Source organism: Harpegnathos saltator, unplaced genomic scaffold, assembly GCF_003227715.2.
Source record: "Harpegnathos saltator strain DR-91 unplaced genomic scaffold, Hsal_v8.6 scaffold67, whole genome shotgun sequence".
In the NCBI taxonomy this organism is placed as follows: domain Eukaryota; kingdom Metazoa; phylum Arthropoda; class Insecta; order Hymenoptera; family Formicidae; genus Harpegnathos; species Harpegnathos saltator.
The window spans coordinates 233370-251071 of NW_020230504.1; the positions used below are offsets into that span (position 1 = coordinate 233370).

At 46.8% G+C, this 17702-nt stretch overlaps 2 protein-coding genes across 3 annotated transcripts; one reads left to right on the forward strand and one right to left on the reverse strand.

Moving 5' to 3' along the window:
• Positions 1–211: 211 nt before the first annotated feature.
• LOC105188734 (uncharacterized) lies at positions 212–3092 on the forward strand. Its single transcript, XM_025305038.1, has 6 exons — positions 212–427; positions 591–769; positions 1009–1191; positions 1289–1561; positions 1627–1750; positions 1871–3092. Exons 2-4 carry the CDS (start codon positions 676–678, stop codon positions 1495–1497), a joined length of 486 nt encoding a protein of 161 aa, XP_025160823.1. The 5' UTR covers positions 212–427; positions 591–675; the 3' UTR covers positions 1498–1561; positions 1627–1750; positions 1871–3092.
• LOC105188733 (uncharacterized) lies at positions 2800–3802 on the reverse strand. Of its 2 annotated transcripts, none has more exons than XM_011150350.3 (2): positions 3535–3802; positions 2800–3427 (listed from the first exon to the last, which is right to left on the reverse strand). In XM_011150350.3, the coding sequence occupies exons 1-2, from the start codon at positions 3597–3599 to the stop codon at positions 2926–2928; spliced, it is 567 nt and encodes a 188-aa protein (XP_011148652.1). In that variant the 5' UTR covers positions 3600–3802; the 3' UTR covers positions 2800–2925. The 2 variants fall into 2 exon arrangements, 1 of the variants encoding a protein (XP_011148652.1); XR_850215.3 differs by having other exon boundaries at positions 2803–3444.
• Between the last annotated feature and the right edge of the window lie 13900 nt (positions 3803–17702).

Consider the following 17702-nt stretch of genomic DNA (forward strand, 5'->3'; position numbering starts at 1 on the left):
TATTGCTTACACTTACACCAAATTTCATGTAGTGCGTTTGAAAGTTGACATGAAGTACTATCGAATATAAGTGTTGCCAGTTATTAGTACACGTTAACAATACTAAAAGCAACATCTGTTGGGAAAGGGTGGAGTCATATTCACACACCCAATAATAAAACACGAGGGTACGCTCCAGCTGACATCTTACGTAGCGACGAGCCTGAGCGATCCGCGATCATCGCCTCGGCCGCTGAGCGCGGAGCGGTGGAAGGGGAACGGTGGGTGTCACCGCTTGAAATCCGGCCGAAAAGGGCACTTAGGGTGCGTTCCACTTAACGCCCGCAACGCTCGCAATGATCGCTAACTCGTTCCACATAACGACTGCGGTCGCTGTGGTCGTGCCTAAAATGTCATGGGTGACATCACTGATCGCGACCGCTCTAAAGCTAAGACTCCATGCATGCGGTGAGCTGCGGCAAATGCTGCGGTGACCAATCAGGAGGGAGGCGCAAGTCCGGTTGCGGCAAGCTCCGGCATGCGTCTGTCTCCTGATTGGTCACCGCAGCCGTTTGCCGGAGCTCACCGCATGCATGGAGTCTTAGCTTTAGCCCACTTCGTCCGCAGTTTTAGGTGGGTCATTATGGTCGTTCCGGCATTTTCGCGCACTTTTTTGTAATTTCTGTTGACAACGAAATGGCCATAGAGAAAATTTCGTTGTACGATCCTCTGAACGATACGCTGGTGGAAGTAAATCTATTGACAGAAGAAGCCACTCGTGCTAAAAATGGTAAGTGATATATTATATTTTTTGCATATCGTGAAATTATGTGAATTTTTTCTCAGAAACAATATAACCCTTTGTTGCTCATGAACAGCCTATACTTTAATGTTATCTCACCAACCAGACGATTCTTAGCTCGTTATGCGCAATATTTTATGATAAAAAAGCTACGCAATTGTCGTTATGAGCACATAACGGCATAACGAGTTACAGAATAGGCCTGCAGTATAACGTATCTTTTTCAGATATGATATTTGCAACATCACTGATGAATGCTGCTCTTAAAGAGCAGCAATCATTGAAAATTACATCGGATCCGTTGCTGTCACGAGCTGTGGCATCAGAACAGCAGGAGAATTCTCAAGAATTTCAAGTTGTCAATATAACAGACAAAGAAAATGTCAGTAACCTCAATCTTGATGATGGAGGTATGTCAAAACCTTTTTTTAAATCAGTCACAACTTCAGTCCTTTATAATGATGCTCTGAATGAAGCAATTAGTGACATAGTATTACATATTTTCAGGATGTTTCTATAGGTGGACAACATCTTGTGTGTTGCTTCTGCTCGAGACCTACAAAGCAAATGAAAACAAATTCATAAATGGGAAGCAATCTCAAAAGAAAACATGGGAAGAGGTTTCCGAGACTCTAAAATGTAATGGACATGATGTGACGGGACCAATGTGTGCTGAGGAGTTTGAAAAAGACTTACAAAGCAGTCAAAGATCATAACAATAAGTCAGGCAATGATAGGCGGACTTGGAAATTTTTTGACGGCTGGAAATAAAAAGATGGGGTACTTAAGAGTGTGCTACTCCAACATTTTCTTGATCATTCTAATACACATTATATCTTTTGCAGATCATGGACGAAATTTTCTCAAAGAAGGCATGGTGTGCCCCTGTCGCTCTCGCATCTTCCTCAGACCTATCTAAAAAGCAGGATGAAGAAAGCAGTATGGGATCTGACAATGGGTGTACAGTTGGTTAGTTCATTCTGTCTGTGGATTTCTCTTGAATAATTTTCATTTTCTCATCATCTTGTATTTACGTGATTGTATTTATATAATTGGGTTTACAAATGTTTTTCTTTGTTCCTTTTAAAGCCATCAAGATTGAAATTGAGTGCACGCGCACTGCTTGTCAAGAGAATGAGACAGAAAGAAGAGCATGAAGAAGCCAAGATAAAGCGACACAAGGAAAGGATAGAAATAGACGGAAAACTCCTTGCAGTTCTCGAAAAGCTGGCCAATAAGTAAATCGGTTAGCAATTTTCATTACTTATCGCATCACGAGACTGATAAATGTGCCAATGATAAAGTATTTTATTATTTTAAATACACTGCTTGCGCAGATCTCAAAGTTAAGTTAATAAAGTAAGCAGTAGTTAAGTAAGAAATAATTAAGGTAGCAATTATGCTTTCGATTGCTTGCACTAATGCGCACTGAGAGCACACTAAGGTTTGTTTATACTTAATTCTTTTATTTCAGATTGTCTTAAATACATGCTAGAAAACCATTTAGCAGAAAAATGATAGATACTGGTGCTGTACAGATTATTTTAAAGTGGCTAAAAAGTATTTAAGACAATCCTTAAATATAAGAATTAATTGTAAACAAGCCTTAGTGCGCACTCAGTACGTGTACTTATTAGTGTAAGCAACCGAATAGACTATTAGTGTATCACAAGACTGTAATAAATGTGCCAATCATTAAGTATTACATTTATTAATTTATATTGAGAGGTATTTATTTTTATTAATATTTTGTTAATGTCTTTGTATGACCCTCTATGAAGGTTAGGTATGAAGTTATATTTTAGTTGTAATGATAGCAATAAGTCTCAAAATTGTTAAGTAAAAACGCAAGATATTACTTTTATAAAATACTCCCTTTATTTTAGATTTGTAAGGTAACATTTATTTTTGTTACAATCTTTTTATGAATATTTTATGTTCTAAGAACGAATATTTACTATAAGCGCATTAACATATCAATTTTCGTGTCAGAGGTTATGAATAAAAACATGAAATAGTACTTTCTGCTAAGTATTTTTGTGTAACTTTATTATGTAATCACTCACATCATTATGAATACAGAGTACAGACACTTAAATAAACATAAATCCAACACGTTCATAACGGACATCAATTTAGTTTACCTAGGGCAAACTATACATAATCAAATTTCTTTTGTGAACACCAATATTTTGTCTTGCTTCATGCAAAACATTGTCATCTATCACATTGTCTTCTGGAGGTGGAGGTACTATGACAACAGCTATTTCATCTCCTCGTAATGTACAAATGTTGTGAATTACACATGCTACAATATACTCTGCCATCAAGTCTACCCTTGACATTGGTAAGCAGTGCAGTAAACTTCGCATACGTCCTTTTAATAAACCAATGCATCTCTCGACTGCTACTCTGGCTGCTGAGTGTCGGTAGTTGTAATTGTTTTGTCTCGCAGTCAAATGACCATTGTCTCGGAAAAGGGTGAGCAGGTGTTGATGCTGTTCATATGCGGCATCACCCAAAATATGGCTGTCTGCAGGAAATTTCTCTTCGTCCTTCAAGAAGTTTGCCACTTCCGAGCATCGAAAAATTCGTTGATCGTGGACAGAACCAGGATATCCAGTGTAGCAATGTGTGATCAAAGTCCTATGGTCACAAACCAACTATAAATAGATATACAAATAGATGTAAGTAAATAATTATCAAATGACTTACAGTTTTTGCAGTCACGTATTAAGATAAATGTTATCTACCTGTAACTAAATGGAATGAAATCCTTTGCGGTTAACATAATCTGCAGGATTCTTCTTTGGAGCATCAATACGAATATGGGTACAATCGATGGCCCCGATAGTTCTTGGAAATCCACTAGCTTTCTCAAATCCCCGTATCACACTGACAGCGCGATCACCACTGGGCCACTTTATGAATTTTTCAGACCTTCTGAATACAGCATGAATAACTCTCCGTACAGCTCTCAGAGCAATGGCTCTCCCCATATTGAACCGATCACTGACTGATCTGTAACAAGGTGATACAATTAATGAAATATGTTGTTTCAACATGGATTTGCTATGAACAGAGAATTCATAAATGAATATTATTTCATCAAATCCTGCAATATCATCACCTGTATGAGTCTATAGTAGCCATTTTCCAAAGGGCATTAATTGTTGACGAGCAGGAATCGTAGGGCAACCTTTCATTTTTCTAATTAAATCCTGAATGATTTCGAGGAGAAATTCAAATGTAGCTCTTAACATTCTACAAATAATGGGAAACTGTGTCAATATCAATAGTTCGTATTTTTAAATCGTGTATGCGGTTCAAGTAAAATGCAACATTAGTAAATAATTACTAACCTAAAATGGCTTTTAAATTCGTAATCCATGTAACGGCCAACAACATTCGTGTAATCTGTTATGCGTGGACGAAGTTTCAGTTTTCCTTTTTCCCGCAAAGCTGCTATCCAATCTTCATCGGAACTCGATGAGCTTCCAGACACGTTATTTTTTTGACGCACCAGCAACATAATACTAATCGCACCAACGGCGTCCATGTTTATTGGCGTCCACACTCCGTTCCACTACACTTGGAGATCGTAACGTTTGCAAGCTAGTGGAACAGGAAAGTTTGCGGTCGTGGTCGCGGGCATTGCGGGCATTAAGCGGAACGCAGCCTTAGTCTCCAGCTCTGCTATAGAGAAAAAAAAACAGGTGATGTGTCGCGCCGTCGAGCCAATCATTTAAGGCCACCGTGTGACCACCGCCAGAACCGAATTCGTTTAGTTTAAAAATCACTCTCGCTTTTCTCAGAAGTCTGACCGCATCGCGTCTTGAGACCATTGCTCTCTCATTGCTGCCTATATTCGGCGCTTATCCGATTTATCGTCGGAATCGATTGCAAGGACGAAGCTGCGACGGCAGTCCCGCGAGGAAGCCGCATTCGCGCTATTTTCACGGATTATCCGAAACTCGGCTCAATTTTGGTAAACACCGTTTAAAGTCAAAGTTAGACCGTTTTTGGTCGTCACCGTTCCGATCAATTGTTACGTCCTGCGGACTCCGCGTACTTTGAATTTGTTGTCAAGTAGGGCGGATTACATTTTATATTATACGACCAAATGTTCATATTCCGCGACCTTCCGAGAACAGTGACGTCACACACACAGATTTCTCTTTCTTTTTCTCTCTGCTTTAATCACCGGAGTTTCCTCTATTTCCGTCGGAAAAGATCCGCTGAGTCATTTCCTGAGGCCATATATCTCCTCTCCAAATAACCTTAACTTCCCGTTCGGAGCAATAATTTTCTTTGAAGACAGACCGACCAGACAATCTTTCATGCTGTTATATGATATTACTAGCCTTTGATCTTCGAAAACTCATGCTTTCCCATGTTATTTATAAATTCTTATCGCACACAACCTCTGACTAACCCTAGCGGACCCTAGGCTTCTTTTATAAATAAGGGAAATCGAATTTATTACTTATCATATGGCCGAATGCGCTCAGGCATGATACCACACGACGATATCTCTGGAATTTTCGATACCCCGAAAATACTAACAATCTTGAATCAACTCCTATCCTGTTCCCCACGCGCTTAATCATTGATAACAGTACCACGACATCCAGTACCACGCGCTTAATCATTGATAACAGTACCACGACATCGTTCTTAGAAATATCGATATTTACTTCTTAAGATAGCTGCCACGTTTTTTTATTTATAAAAGACTTTCGAAATCCTCTTATTGCCACATGCATCTTATCTCCTATAAAATAATCTTCTGGAACATTTCCCCCAAAACCCCACTCTCTCAACCGAGCTGACTTTTTGAGAAAAGTCAAAAACCTCACTTCTCGCCGATCCAGCACCCAGGACAGACGCTTCTCTCCAGCACCCCTTCAGAGTTTCTTAACAATCAAGCCAACTTGTGGCTTAGACCGACCAGTATTCTTCACTTGTTAATTATTCGGTGCAACGATCTTGTGCCTTCTTGGGCCATTGAGAGCGATCCTGCCGAAACTAGCTGCCTGTCCTTGGCGCAGAACTTGAGGCATCTATCTTCATGGAGACGCAGCAACCACACCTTTCATTGTCTACTAAGATCAGAGAAGTCCAGCAGTAAGTTATTTATATTTTCTTTTACCTGAGTGACCTCTTTCGTTTCATTTTTTTTATCTTTTCTTCTCTCTCTTTTATTTTCCTTTCGTTTTACTTCCGTTTTCTATCCCCCTTGGCATTCCTCCTTAATTGTTAAATCAGACACCAGTGGCCAATCTTTTCGATCACAGTCGGACATAACGAACACGGAATTTTGCTCAGACCGCGATTGTTTATACATCCATGTATATGCACACTTTATAAAAGCTTGTAAATTTTATTTCATTGTGAACATCCGTCTAATTACTAATAAAACAAGTTGTTGGTAATTGTAAGCCAATCACGGTTTCCAAATAATTATTCTCAACCAAAAAATTCTCCCTTCCCTCAATTGTCGCTCACGGTCCTATCCCAGGTAAAAGGATTCAGTTCCTTGACCTAAATAAAGGACCACCGACGTATGTCCGCGCCAGATAAAGGGGTCATTCCGATCCTTAATCTGCACCGCAAACTTGCGAGTACGTCGGAGCTTGCGAAAGCAAGCGTCAAGTTGCGTTCCTCCTCCAGAACGTAACACAATCAACCGCGAAGTTTTCCGTGCGGATCGCTGCCAGATCTCCGTTCTCGCAAAGAGAGGACGCTAATCGACGCACATCATGTTTGTAGTGCAGAATAAAGTTTAGAGTTGGTTTGGACTTTATTGAACATTGCTCAACTTTCCGTCGCGTTCGCCCGCTCTACCGTCCACTTCCGCGCTTCGTTCGAAGCGTGGACCGTCGACTCCCGGCGCTCGTTCGCCTCTTCTCGACGCGAACATGGAGATATGAAGCGATTTAAGAGAAATATAAAAGTTCCATACTGTTTTGTGATATTCGCAATAATTATTGAGTTATTAATTATAGAAATCTGACAATTGAGCGTGCGCCGAGATGATATTGGAGGAGCTTTTCAACCGATCAGGCTATAGCACAGTCCAGTCAATTTAGCTAGAGACACAAAAACGACGAGATAAGACATATTGCGACGTGTTGTCCTTTCTCTCGCCGCGCGCCAGCAACAATTGCTAGATCGACTGGGCTACTTATAACTTAAGTAGCTGAAATGCTCTTTTAATACCATTTTTGCGCGCGATTATTCATTAGATTTCTATAATTAACAACGCGTCGAAACCGGATACGACAAAATCCAAATTCTACGTACATTAGGCCTGCATTTTACATTAGACAACGACAGAAAATGGCAATTGCAACATCAAAATAAGATCAATATTATTGCTTCGGCCTAGTCTATCAGGTATGTAAATATGAAACCGGAAATTTTGTATAGAAAATACACGTTTACTGTATGAAAATGATAAAAAATATTTTATTCGAAGTATTACCCATCGCTAGCTATACATTTTTCCCATCTGTTTGACAATTTGTGGATGCCATGCCAAAAAAACTGTTGCTCTTTTGAGGCAAACTAGTCATCGAGCCATTTTCGTACATTTTCGTAAGAAGTGAAGCGCTCAGCTGCTCAGCAAGTGCGTGTCCCATCGATGCAAATAAGTAGTAATCGGACGGAGCCAAGTCTGGTGAGTAAGCCACATGCGAAAGTATTTCTCAACTAAACACCTCAATCGTTTCCTTGACCAGTTTTGCTATGTGTGATGGTGCATTATCATGAAGCAAAATCATTTTGTGTTGCCTTTTTTGATATTCTGGTCGTTTTTCACGCAAAGCTTGATTCAAATCGATCATTTGTTGTCGGTAGCGTTCAGTATGAACGGTTTCGCCAGGTTTTAGCAGCTCATAATAGAACACACCCTTCTGATCCCACCAAACACAGAGCATTGTCTTCCGTCCATAGCGATTTGGCCTTGCAGTCGATGTCGATGGTTCGCCTGGAGTTACCCATGATCTTTTACGCTTAAGATTCTCAAAATATATCCACCGAATTATGCGGTAGACATGGATGCTATTCTGTATATGCTTACCGACTAGTAAAATTTTATATTGTTTATGTAATTTTATATTGTATATGTACCTTATATTATCATTCTTAGTATTGATATTGATATTTCTACTACAATTAAAAGTGAATAGTAATGATATATTTAGAAAGAATTTATCTGCAATACTTTATAATATATGAGTAGTAAATGTTTATATTGTTTATGGCTTTATATCATCATTATTCCTGCTATTTTAGTATTTACAATTAATATTTAATTTAATTATGAAATATTTGAAAAGAATTTATCTGTAATATAAGCATATATACACTGGAAAACAAAACGGTTTCGACAATTTTTTTTTACGAACGTTAGTAACTAGTTATAAAATTTGAAAATCATTTGCGCAAGAGAGAGAGACCCGTAATTTTGTGGTTTGCGCAGTGGTTAAGCAGTGATTCTCAAATTCATAATTACATGGATTACCAATGTCACTAGAAAAAAAACTGTCGAAATCGTTTTGCTTTCAAGTATCTATATATAATAATATATACATGCATTATAAGCTATCTTTCCTTTATTTCGATTTCCTGATTACGTTCCGATATTTATTGTCAATACTGAAAATCTATATGTAACCTGAATTATAGGTTTTTTCGGTACTGATACTGAATATTGGAAGACAGTCTTCATTTCAAAACATTGAACATGTCTTCAAAATATATCGATATGCCGTTTCCGTCATCTAAGAGTGATTACGTTAAACTTAACGATGATTATCACTTATGAATAAATATTGTTTTGAAGAATGATGGCAAATTTCGCCAATTTTTTGGACCTCGAGTTTCAAACTTTTTTTCATGGCAAATAGTACTATTAGATGAAATATTGATCCCAGTAAAATTTCAAGATGAACATAGGCATGGTTTCGGAAATACAAGAGGTAATACAAGAGGTGAAAGTGATAATTTCCAGTAAGGATGTATTGCATAAGGAAGAATGCGTGGCTGAAGTTCACGTAATATTGAAGGTATTTTCTGTCGAATGGGTCATCTATTCATTGTTCAGAGAATGAACGATCAACTATTCACTGCTATTTCATTTATGGGAGGATGCTTTATAAAGCACTCTGGAAGTACATTCCCTATTAATCATTGACCAAGTCTGTGAAGCAATTCAATTACCGAGGAAGTATAGAGAAATATCTCAAATTGAAAGATAGAGTCTCGCTACATGACGCACTCACAAGTTCTCTCGCAGTTGAAGTACTTTACTATTATAGCAATATGCTACTAATTGACAAATGTAGTTACCCAGATAGCCAAGTGTGCTAGAAGCACGTTTTACAAATTGCATTCTGCACAATAAGACAGCAAGATGCTGGTAAAATTACTTTAGATTTTGCTATTTTAAAATATATTAGCAGAAATATAGCAAAAACTAAAAACGACATATGACATGACATGATAGCAAAAATGCAACAAAATTTGAACAGAGATATCCAGCATAAAAGAGACAAAACGAAATTCCAGTATGTTAGCAAAATATATCGATAGAAACTAACCAGATATTAAATATAATTTGCAATAATTTTGAAATAGCAAAAAGTCGTTAGATATAGAGCTGATCTGTGATCAAATTATAATAACAAAAGCGCAGTAAAAGTCGAGCACGTCGTATCACCACGACGTGACAGCAAAACCGTAACAAAACTCGAGCACGTCGTGCCGTTATGATGTGACAGCAAAAAGGAGGCAAAACCGAGCATATCGCGCAGTTTCAACATGTCAGGAAAAACGAGACAAAACTAGAACATACTATCCCGTCATGACGTGACAACAAAATTGCGATAGAAATATATTAAGACACATGTAGTCGACATACATGTCTGAAGTTGTATTTTTTTTATAGCTTGGACATCTGTTAACAATAACGAGTCGTAATACCAACACATATCGCAATGCAAAAATATTTTTTCTAACAACGAAGATGTCGAGTTTTGTACCAAATAAACAGCATTTACGGGAAGCTTTGCTTTTCTGCTTTAACTTGAAAAAAGGTGCAGCTGAAGCACGTCGTTTGCTTGAGGAAGCCTACGGCGAACAGATTTGCCTGCTGGACATGTCCTCGAGTGGGCTGGGCCTCCACGACCGCCAATACAGGTTCAGGCCCGGACGATCCACGCTGGATGCAATCCAGTGGGTCCGGGACCTGACCCGGGCGGTCGTGCAGATAAGGGGCGGGGTGTTGTTGGCGGTGTCACTAGACATTTTCAACGCCTTCAACACCCTGCCCTGGCCGGAGATAGGACGGGCCCTCAAGCACTTCGAGGTGCCCGCCTATCTCCGGCGGATAATGTCCGCCTACTTCGGAGACAGAGACCTCGCCTTCACCAAGGAAGGCGGGGTTCAAGACTGGCGCACTATGGAGCGCGGTGTCCCGCAGGGGTCGGTGGTCGGCCCCCTGCTATGGGACATCGGCTTCGACCGGGTCCTTCGCACTCCGCTCCCCGACGGCTGCCACGTCGTCTGCTACGCAGACGACACGTTAGTGATGGCCGAAGGCGGGAACTGGGAGGAGGCCCGCTTCCGCGCGGAGGTGGCAGTGGCATCGGTGGTGGGAACCATCGGAGACCTGGGTCTCAAGGTGGCGACCCAGAAGACTCAGGCTGTGTTTTTTCACGGCCGGCGTCGGGCGCCGCCGGAGACTCGGGTCCTAGTCGATGGCGTCCATGTCCGCATCGGGCCGACGATGAAATATTTCGGCCTGACGTTGGACAGCCGGTGGTCATTCGGCCCACACTTCAGGCTGCTGGCCCCCAAGGTGCGCAAAACTGGCCTGGCCGTGTCCAGGCTAATGCGCGCCCAGGGGGGCCCAGGATCGCAGGCTCGCCGCCTATATGTCGGTGCGGTTCTCTCGATCGCCCTGTACGGGGCGCCTATATGGGCCCCTCAGCTGCTGGCCACCGTGGTGGCCAAGAGGCAGCTGAGGCAGGCCCTTAGGCCCCTAATGATCGGGGGTTCCGCACCGTGTCATACATGGCGGCGACCACCCTGGCCGGCTCCCATCCTGTGGAGCTCCTCGCCGAGAAGAGGAGGATCCTCTACTGGCGAATGAAGGAGCTCCGCGAGGGGGGAGAGCTGACGGCCAGGGGCCTGAAGGGCCTGATGACCCAGGCCAGAGACCGGACCCGGGAGCGGTGGGAAGGCTTGTTAGCCGACACCCGTGGGTTCGGTCTCGCAACGGCCGAGGCTGTCCGCCCCTGTCTGTCGGAAATGACAGACAGGAGGAGGCGTGGAATGTCCTTCCACCTGGTGCAGGTATTGACCGGGCACGGATGCTTCAGGAGATACCTGCACCGGATAAGGAAGGAGCCCACCGCTCGGTGCTACCACTGCCCCGAGCAAGAGGACACGGCGCTGCACACCCTAGCCGCCTGGGAGGAGCAGCGCCGGGTTCTGCTCGGGACGGTGGACTGCCAAGGCGGAGAGCTCTCGCTCCCGCACCTGGTGCGAGCCATGTGCGGGAGCAAGAGAGCGTGGGACGTGGCGGCCTCCTTCTGCGGGGAGGTAATCTCCCGGAAGGAGGCCGCCGAGTGGAGGCGCCGGCCTGGCAAACGCCATCGGAGAGGACGGAGGGGCCGGCGCTCCCCCGGGGGAGGGGGAGTCGGAAGCGGGCCCTAGGTGGCATCAGACGAGGAGAGGGCGCCGGCCTACACGGGTCGGCGCCTCCCTCGGCCACCTCGGGCCAGGCTCCGTCATTCAGAGGGGAGCGGGGAGGGCAACTCCCGCTCCTCTGAATGATTGAATAGGGGGGGAAAGGGGGAGGTGGGAAACCCGATTGGTGTCGGGCCCACCTCCCCAAAATCCCTCCCTCTCCCTTAAGGAAGAAGGGGGGATAAGGAGGAACGGTGGATGTCCCTTTTCTCCAAGGTGACACCAGAAGATCAACCGGCGGGATACCCGCACCTCTCCCACTAATTCCCCGAAAGGGGAAGGGGAATGCGGTACAAGAAGGCGAGGGGCTCTTGGAATAGAGCCCTGGGGCCGGGGAGTTGGGGAGGGAATGCGGGAGCAGTTCCCCTAACTCCCCTCCTCACGGTCCGACAGGTAGACATCCCGCAGGGGTTTTAGTCGGTAAGAGTCCGACATAACCCCCGCCCCTTCCCAAGGGGGCGGGATTATCCATGATGGATTTCCCCTGCGTGAACAAAAAAAAAGGGACCTCGCCTATCCGGTTCAAGGCGGGGTCCAGGGCCGGCGGTTGATGGAACGCGGTGTCCCGCAGGGGTCCGTTTTGGGCCCCATCTATGGGACATCGCGTTCAACAGGGTGTTGCGCTCACCCCTCCCCCCCGACTGTCACCTCATCTGCTACGCGGATGACACTCTGGTGGTAGCCGGGGGGGAGAGCTAGGGGGACGCCCGCTTCAACGCGGAGATGGCCCTGGTGACGGTGGTGGGAACTATTAGCGATCTGGGTCTGAAGGTTGCGCCCCACAACACGGAGGCCGTCTATTTCCACGACGGCAGCCGCGGGGCGCCACCGGAGACCCGGGTCATGGTGGACGGAGTCCGCGTCCACGTCGGGTACGATAAAGTATCTGGACCTGACGTTGGACGGCCGGTGGGATTTCAGGGCCCACTTTAGGGACCTGGCCCCCCGGGTCAGGAAGGCAGGTCTGGCACTCGTCAGGCTGATACAGACCCAGGGAGAACCGGGTTGGCATGCTCGCCGCCTGTACGTCGGAGTGGTCCTGTCGATCGCCCTCTATGGAGCGCCAATATGGAGGCCCCAGCTGCTGGCCACCGCCCAAGGCAAAAACCTCATGCACCAGGCGCTGAGGGCGGTGGCCGTGAGGGCGATCCGAGGGTTCCGCTCCATGGCGTACATGGCGGCGACGACCCTGGTCGGCTCCCTCCCGATGGAGCTCCTTGCGGAAGAAAGGTGCATCCTGTACTGGAGAACCGAGGAGCTCCGCGAAAGGGGGGAGGCAACGACCGGGGAACTGAGGGCCCTGATGTCTCAGGTGGTTGCCCGGACTCTGCAGCGGTGGGAGGACGCGATGTCCGCCCCGCGGGAGTTCGGGCGACTAACGACGACGGCTGTCCGCCCCTGTTTGGCGGAATTCGCAGGCAGGAGGGGGCGCGGACTCACGTTTCATCTGGTACAGGTGATGACCGGACACGGATGCTTCGGTCATTATCTGCACCGGATTAGGAAAGAGCCCACCATCAGGTGCCACTGCCCGGAGCTGGACGACACCGTGCACCACACCCTGGCCGAATGCCCTGCATGGAACAGGGAGCGCGGTGCCCTGGCCCGAGCAATGGGGTGCAGGGAGTCTGAACTCTCGCTCCCGCGCATGGCAAGGGCCATGTGCGGGAGCGAGGAGGTTTAGAGAGAGGCGGCCTCCTTCTGCCGCAGCGTGCTGTTGCGGAAGGAGGCCGCCGAGTGGAAGCGTCGCCCCGGAGACCGCCGCAGGCAGCGGCGGGGTGAGCGGCGCTCCCCGGGGTTGAGCAGCGGGCCCGAGGGGGCGCCGGCCGAGGAGAAGGACAGGTCTCCGGTCCGTCGGAGGCCGCCTCCTCGGCCGCCTCGGGCCCGACTTCGGACGCTGGGGGGGAGAGGGTGAAGGGTGTGTCGACCCACCCGTTTTCCCTCTAGGCGTCGGATAGGATAGGCAAAGGGGGGGAGTAGAAGCTCGGGTTTGGAACTGGGCTCCACTCCCCCACCCCCCTCCTATGGAGGGGAGCAATGGGAGGCGCGGAGGGAGGGTGGATGCCCCCTCCCACCAAGTAATCACCAGAAGGCCAACCCGGCTGGGAAACTAGTCGGGGGACCGCGTCCTGGACTTTCTCAGCGGGACAGGACGTGGTATTCGAGGCTGTGGGGCTCCCGAAGAGTCCTGGGGCCGGGGTGTCGGGGAGGGAATACGGGAGTAGTTCCCCTGACTCCCCTCACCACGGTCTGGTTGGTAGACATCCCGCAGGGGTTTTAGTCAGTAGGAGTCTGACATAACCCCCGACCCCCCAAAAGGGTCGGGGGTATCCATGATGGATTTCCCCTGCGTTACCAAAAAAAAAGAAAGGCCTACGGCGAACATGCACCATCGAAAACTACCTGTGAAGATTAGTTTAAACGCTTCAGAAGTGGCGATTTCGATACTGAGGACAAGGAGCGCTCCGGAAGACTAAAAACAATTGAAGATGCCGATCTGCAAGCGTTATTGGATGAAAATGATACGCAAACACAAGATCAACTTGCGGAGGCGTTAAACATGACTTGCTAAGGTATTTTCGAACGTTTACATGCCATGGGAAAAATTCAAAAGGAAGGAAAATGGATGCCACATGAGTTGATTGAGAGATAGATGGAAAATCGAAGAGCAACTTCCGAAATTTTGCTTTTGCGCCATGAAAGAAAGAGTTTCCTGCATCGAATTGTTACTGGCGATGAGAAGTGGATATATTTCGAGAATCCCAAACGCAAAAAATTGTGGCTTTCACTTGGCGAAGCATCAACATCGACGGCACGACCAAACCGCTTCGGAAAGAAGACAGTGCTCTGCGTTTGGTGGCACCAGAAAGGAATCGTGTACTATGAGCTGCTGAAAACGGGCGAAACTGTCAATGGGCATCGCTACCGATAGCAATTGATCAATTTGAACCATTCATTGCTCGAAAAACGGCCAGAATGGGACACGAGACACGAACGAGTGATATTGCAGCACGACAACGCTCCGTGCCATCGCACTTCCATCGTCTAGGACACCATCAGAACGCTGAAATGGGATCTGCTACCGCACCCGCCGTATTCGCCAGACCTGACCCCTTCCGATTATCACTTGTTCCGGTCGATGACGCATGGCTTGGCTGGGCAACACATGGCCAATTTCGAAGAAGTGCAAAATTGGTTGGATGAATGGTTTCGGTCCAAAGACGCGTCGTTTTATCGTCGCGATATTCATATATTGCCAGAGAGATGGCAAAAATATATAGCTAGCGAGAGACAATACTTTGAATAAATTATTTTTTATATTTCTCTTGAAATTTTCCATTTTCCATTGATCAAAAAAACCCGGATACTTAGTTGCGCACCTAGTAACAATAATGCATGGAAGACCACATGAGTGGGGAAGACCCCATGGATAACATGGGGTTCCAGAAAGCAGGAGTGTAACGCACTATCTACTCTTGAGAGCAAATAATCGCAGCAGCACTAGCTGTACAAGAAATTAAATGGCTACGTAGACTGGTGACATCTCTACAAGACACGGATGGAATTGTCGAACTGCTGTGCGAACAATCAAGGAACCATTCAATTTGCCAAGTCGGAACAACTGCATCGACGAACTAAGCACATTGATAACAAATTTAATTTTGTCAAGGATGAGATACAAAACGGACGCATCGAGATTAAATACATACCAACAAAGGATAAGTTAGCAGATATATTAACGAAAAACTTAAGTAAGGAACGGTTTAATTATCTGAAAAAGAAATTGTCATTAATTTAAGCCAGTTGAGTGGGAGTTGGACGACTCTAGTTATAACTGGCTCGCTAGGTTTAGCAGGTATTGTTTTTTGTTTCGATTCTACTACTGTAGAGGGCTCCACGTAGGACAATAGGAGGCGACTTTTGTATCTCTTATGTTTTGATTATGTGTGCCTCCCTACTATAATATATCCGTTATAAGGCTGTTTTTCTGTCCTCCTTTTACGCCTTCCGATAAATAGAGAGCTTGTATTCTAAACGTTCTAAATATATATTGTGTGTAATTTACACGACTGTTGAATGGCTACAATCCTTTTAAAAGAGATCTTCCACGAATACAAACACCCTCAACTGTCGCTCACGGTCCTATCCCAGGTAAAAGGATTCAGTTCCTTGACCTAAATAAAGGACCACCGACGTACGTCCGCGCCAGATAAAAGGGTCATTCCGATCATTGATCTGCACCGCAGATTTGCGAGTATGTCGGAGCATGTGAAAGCAAGCATCAAGTTGCGTTCCTCCTCCAGGACGTAACATTCTCAACAAAAAATTCTCCCTTCCCTCAATTGTCGCTCACGGTCCTATCTCAGGTAAAAGGATTCAGTTCCTTGACCTAATAAAGGACCACCGACGTACGTCCGCGCCAGATAAAGGGGTCATTCCGATCCTTGATCTGCACCGCAGACTTGCGAGTACGTCGGAGCTTGCGAAAGCAAGCGTCAAGTTGCGTTCCTCCTCCAGGACGTAACACATATATCATACGCGTATCACAATCCATTTTCTTTTTTTTAGGAAAATGCACGTGTTGTATACAACATATACGCATCAAAAACATTGCACGTTTCGTCGATGACACCGTCTATCTGTTTGAGGCCTCGCCCCCCGCTCGGCTTGTTTCGACGAGCCAATTGAGAGAGAGAGAGAGGGGGGGGAGTGAGTGAGAGTGAGAAAGGGGAGAGGGAGGGAGGGAAGAAGGGGATGGTGGGGGAGAGAAGGAGAGAAAGAGAGAATATGTTCACTCCATTTCGCTCTGTCTCGACACACAGCCGAGGCTGATGTTTATCTCTCGGCATGGATTCGACGAGGGGATGATCATTTTTTGTGAAGAGGAGGAAATCCATCATGGATACGTCGGATCTTCGGGGAATGGCCCGTGGTTATGCCGGATTCCTACCGGCTAAAACCTTGCCGAGTGGCACGACGAAGGGACTTGCTTCGAAGCCCCGGAACCGCGTACCTGCAGTCGAGGCCCTGAGTCCAGACGGCAAAGCCGTCATCTATCCCTGAGGGAAGGGGGAGGGGGGAAGCCTAGCCGAAGATCTTCCTCGACCACTGCTCTTCCTCCACCCCTCACGCCTCGTCCCTGAAGCTGGGAAGGAGAAGGCCGGCTGAAGCCGATCCTCTACCGCCGTTCCCAGCGCCGTCTTATTGTTATGCGATGAGGCAGACTATCACCACCTCATCGCTCCCTCTGTGGGAGGGCTGACTGGGGCCCTAGGAACGAGGGGATGACCATTTTTTTGTGACGAGAAGGAAATCCATCATGGATACCTCGGACCCTCGAGGAAGAGCCCGTGGTTATGTCGGACTCCTACCGGCTAAAACCTGCTCCCCGAGTGGCACGACGAAGGGACTTGCTTCGGAGCCCCGGAGCCACGTAACTGCTATTGGGGCCCCGAGTCCAGACGAACATCGCCTGTTCCTAAAGGGGGGGAGGCAAGCCGAAACTCCTCCTCAACCACTGCTCTCCCTCCATTCCTCACGTCCCGTCTATAGTGTTGAGAAGGGGGAGGCCGGCCGAAGCCGATCCTCGACCGTTGTTCCCAGCAGACGGGGCGCCGTCCTGGTGATGGTGTTGAGCGACGAGGCAGGCCACCCCCACCTTTTTTTGGTCATTTTGGGGAAATCCTCATGGATACCCCTGCCCTTTTGGGGAGGGCGAGGGTTATATCGGACTTCTACCGACTAAAACCCCTGCGGGGTGCCTACCGCTCGGACTGTGGTGGGGGGAGTCAGGGGAACTACGCCTGCATTCCCTCCCCGAACCCCCACCTCGTCACACTCTCTCTTTCTCTCTCTCTGGGGGAGTTGAATGGAGCCCCGGGAATTCCCGCCAGGAGCTCCACCTTCCTGCCCGCCGATTACGGGGGAAAATGGTCCCCTAGCCATCGGGCAACGCTCGCCTGAAAGGCGAGGGGGTCCTACCTACGACTCCCTCTTTACTGATCCACACGCGACGCGTGCATGTCTTTCAGGCAGGGGAAGGCATTTAGCGACGACAACCAAATCATCGCCATGCACTCCCCCCCTTAGTGTCATCCGGCCCCCGTCCTGGACGCCGGTGGAAGGCTGAGGGGCGGATGGTCGAATCTCCGCCTGGCTACGC

Excerpts from the sequence above, each read along its gene's own strand:
- LOC105188734 (XM_025305038.1), top strand. The coding sequence starts at position 676 with ATGGCCATAGAGAAAATTTCGTTGTACGATCCTCTGAACGATACGCTG. Across the intron at positions 770-1,008 it reads AGCCACTCGTGCTAAAAATG|ATATGATATTTGCAACATCA; the intron begins GTAAGTGATATA and ends TATCTTTTTCAG. Across the intron at positions 1,192-1,288 it reads CCTCAATCTTGATGATGGAG|GATGTTTCTATAGGTGGACA; the intron begins GTATGTCAAAAC and ends ACATATTTTCAG.
- LOC105188733 (XM_011150350.3), bottom strand. The coding sequence starts at position 3,599 with ATGCTCCAAAGAAGAATCCTGCAGATTATGTTAACCGCAAAGGATTTC. Across the intron at positions 3,428-3,534 it reads TTCATTCCATTTAGTTACAG|GACTTTGATCACACATTGCT; the intron begins GTAGATAACATT and ends TTGTGACCATAG.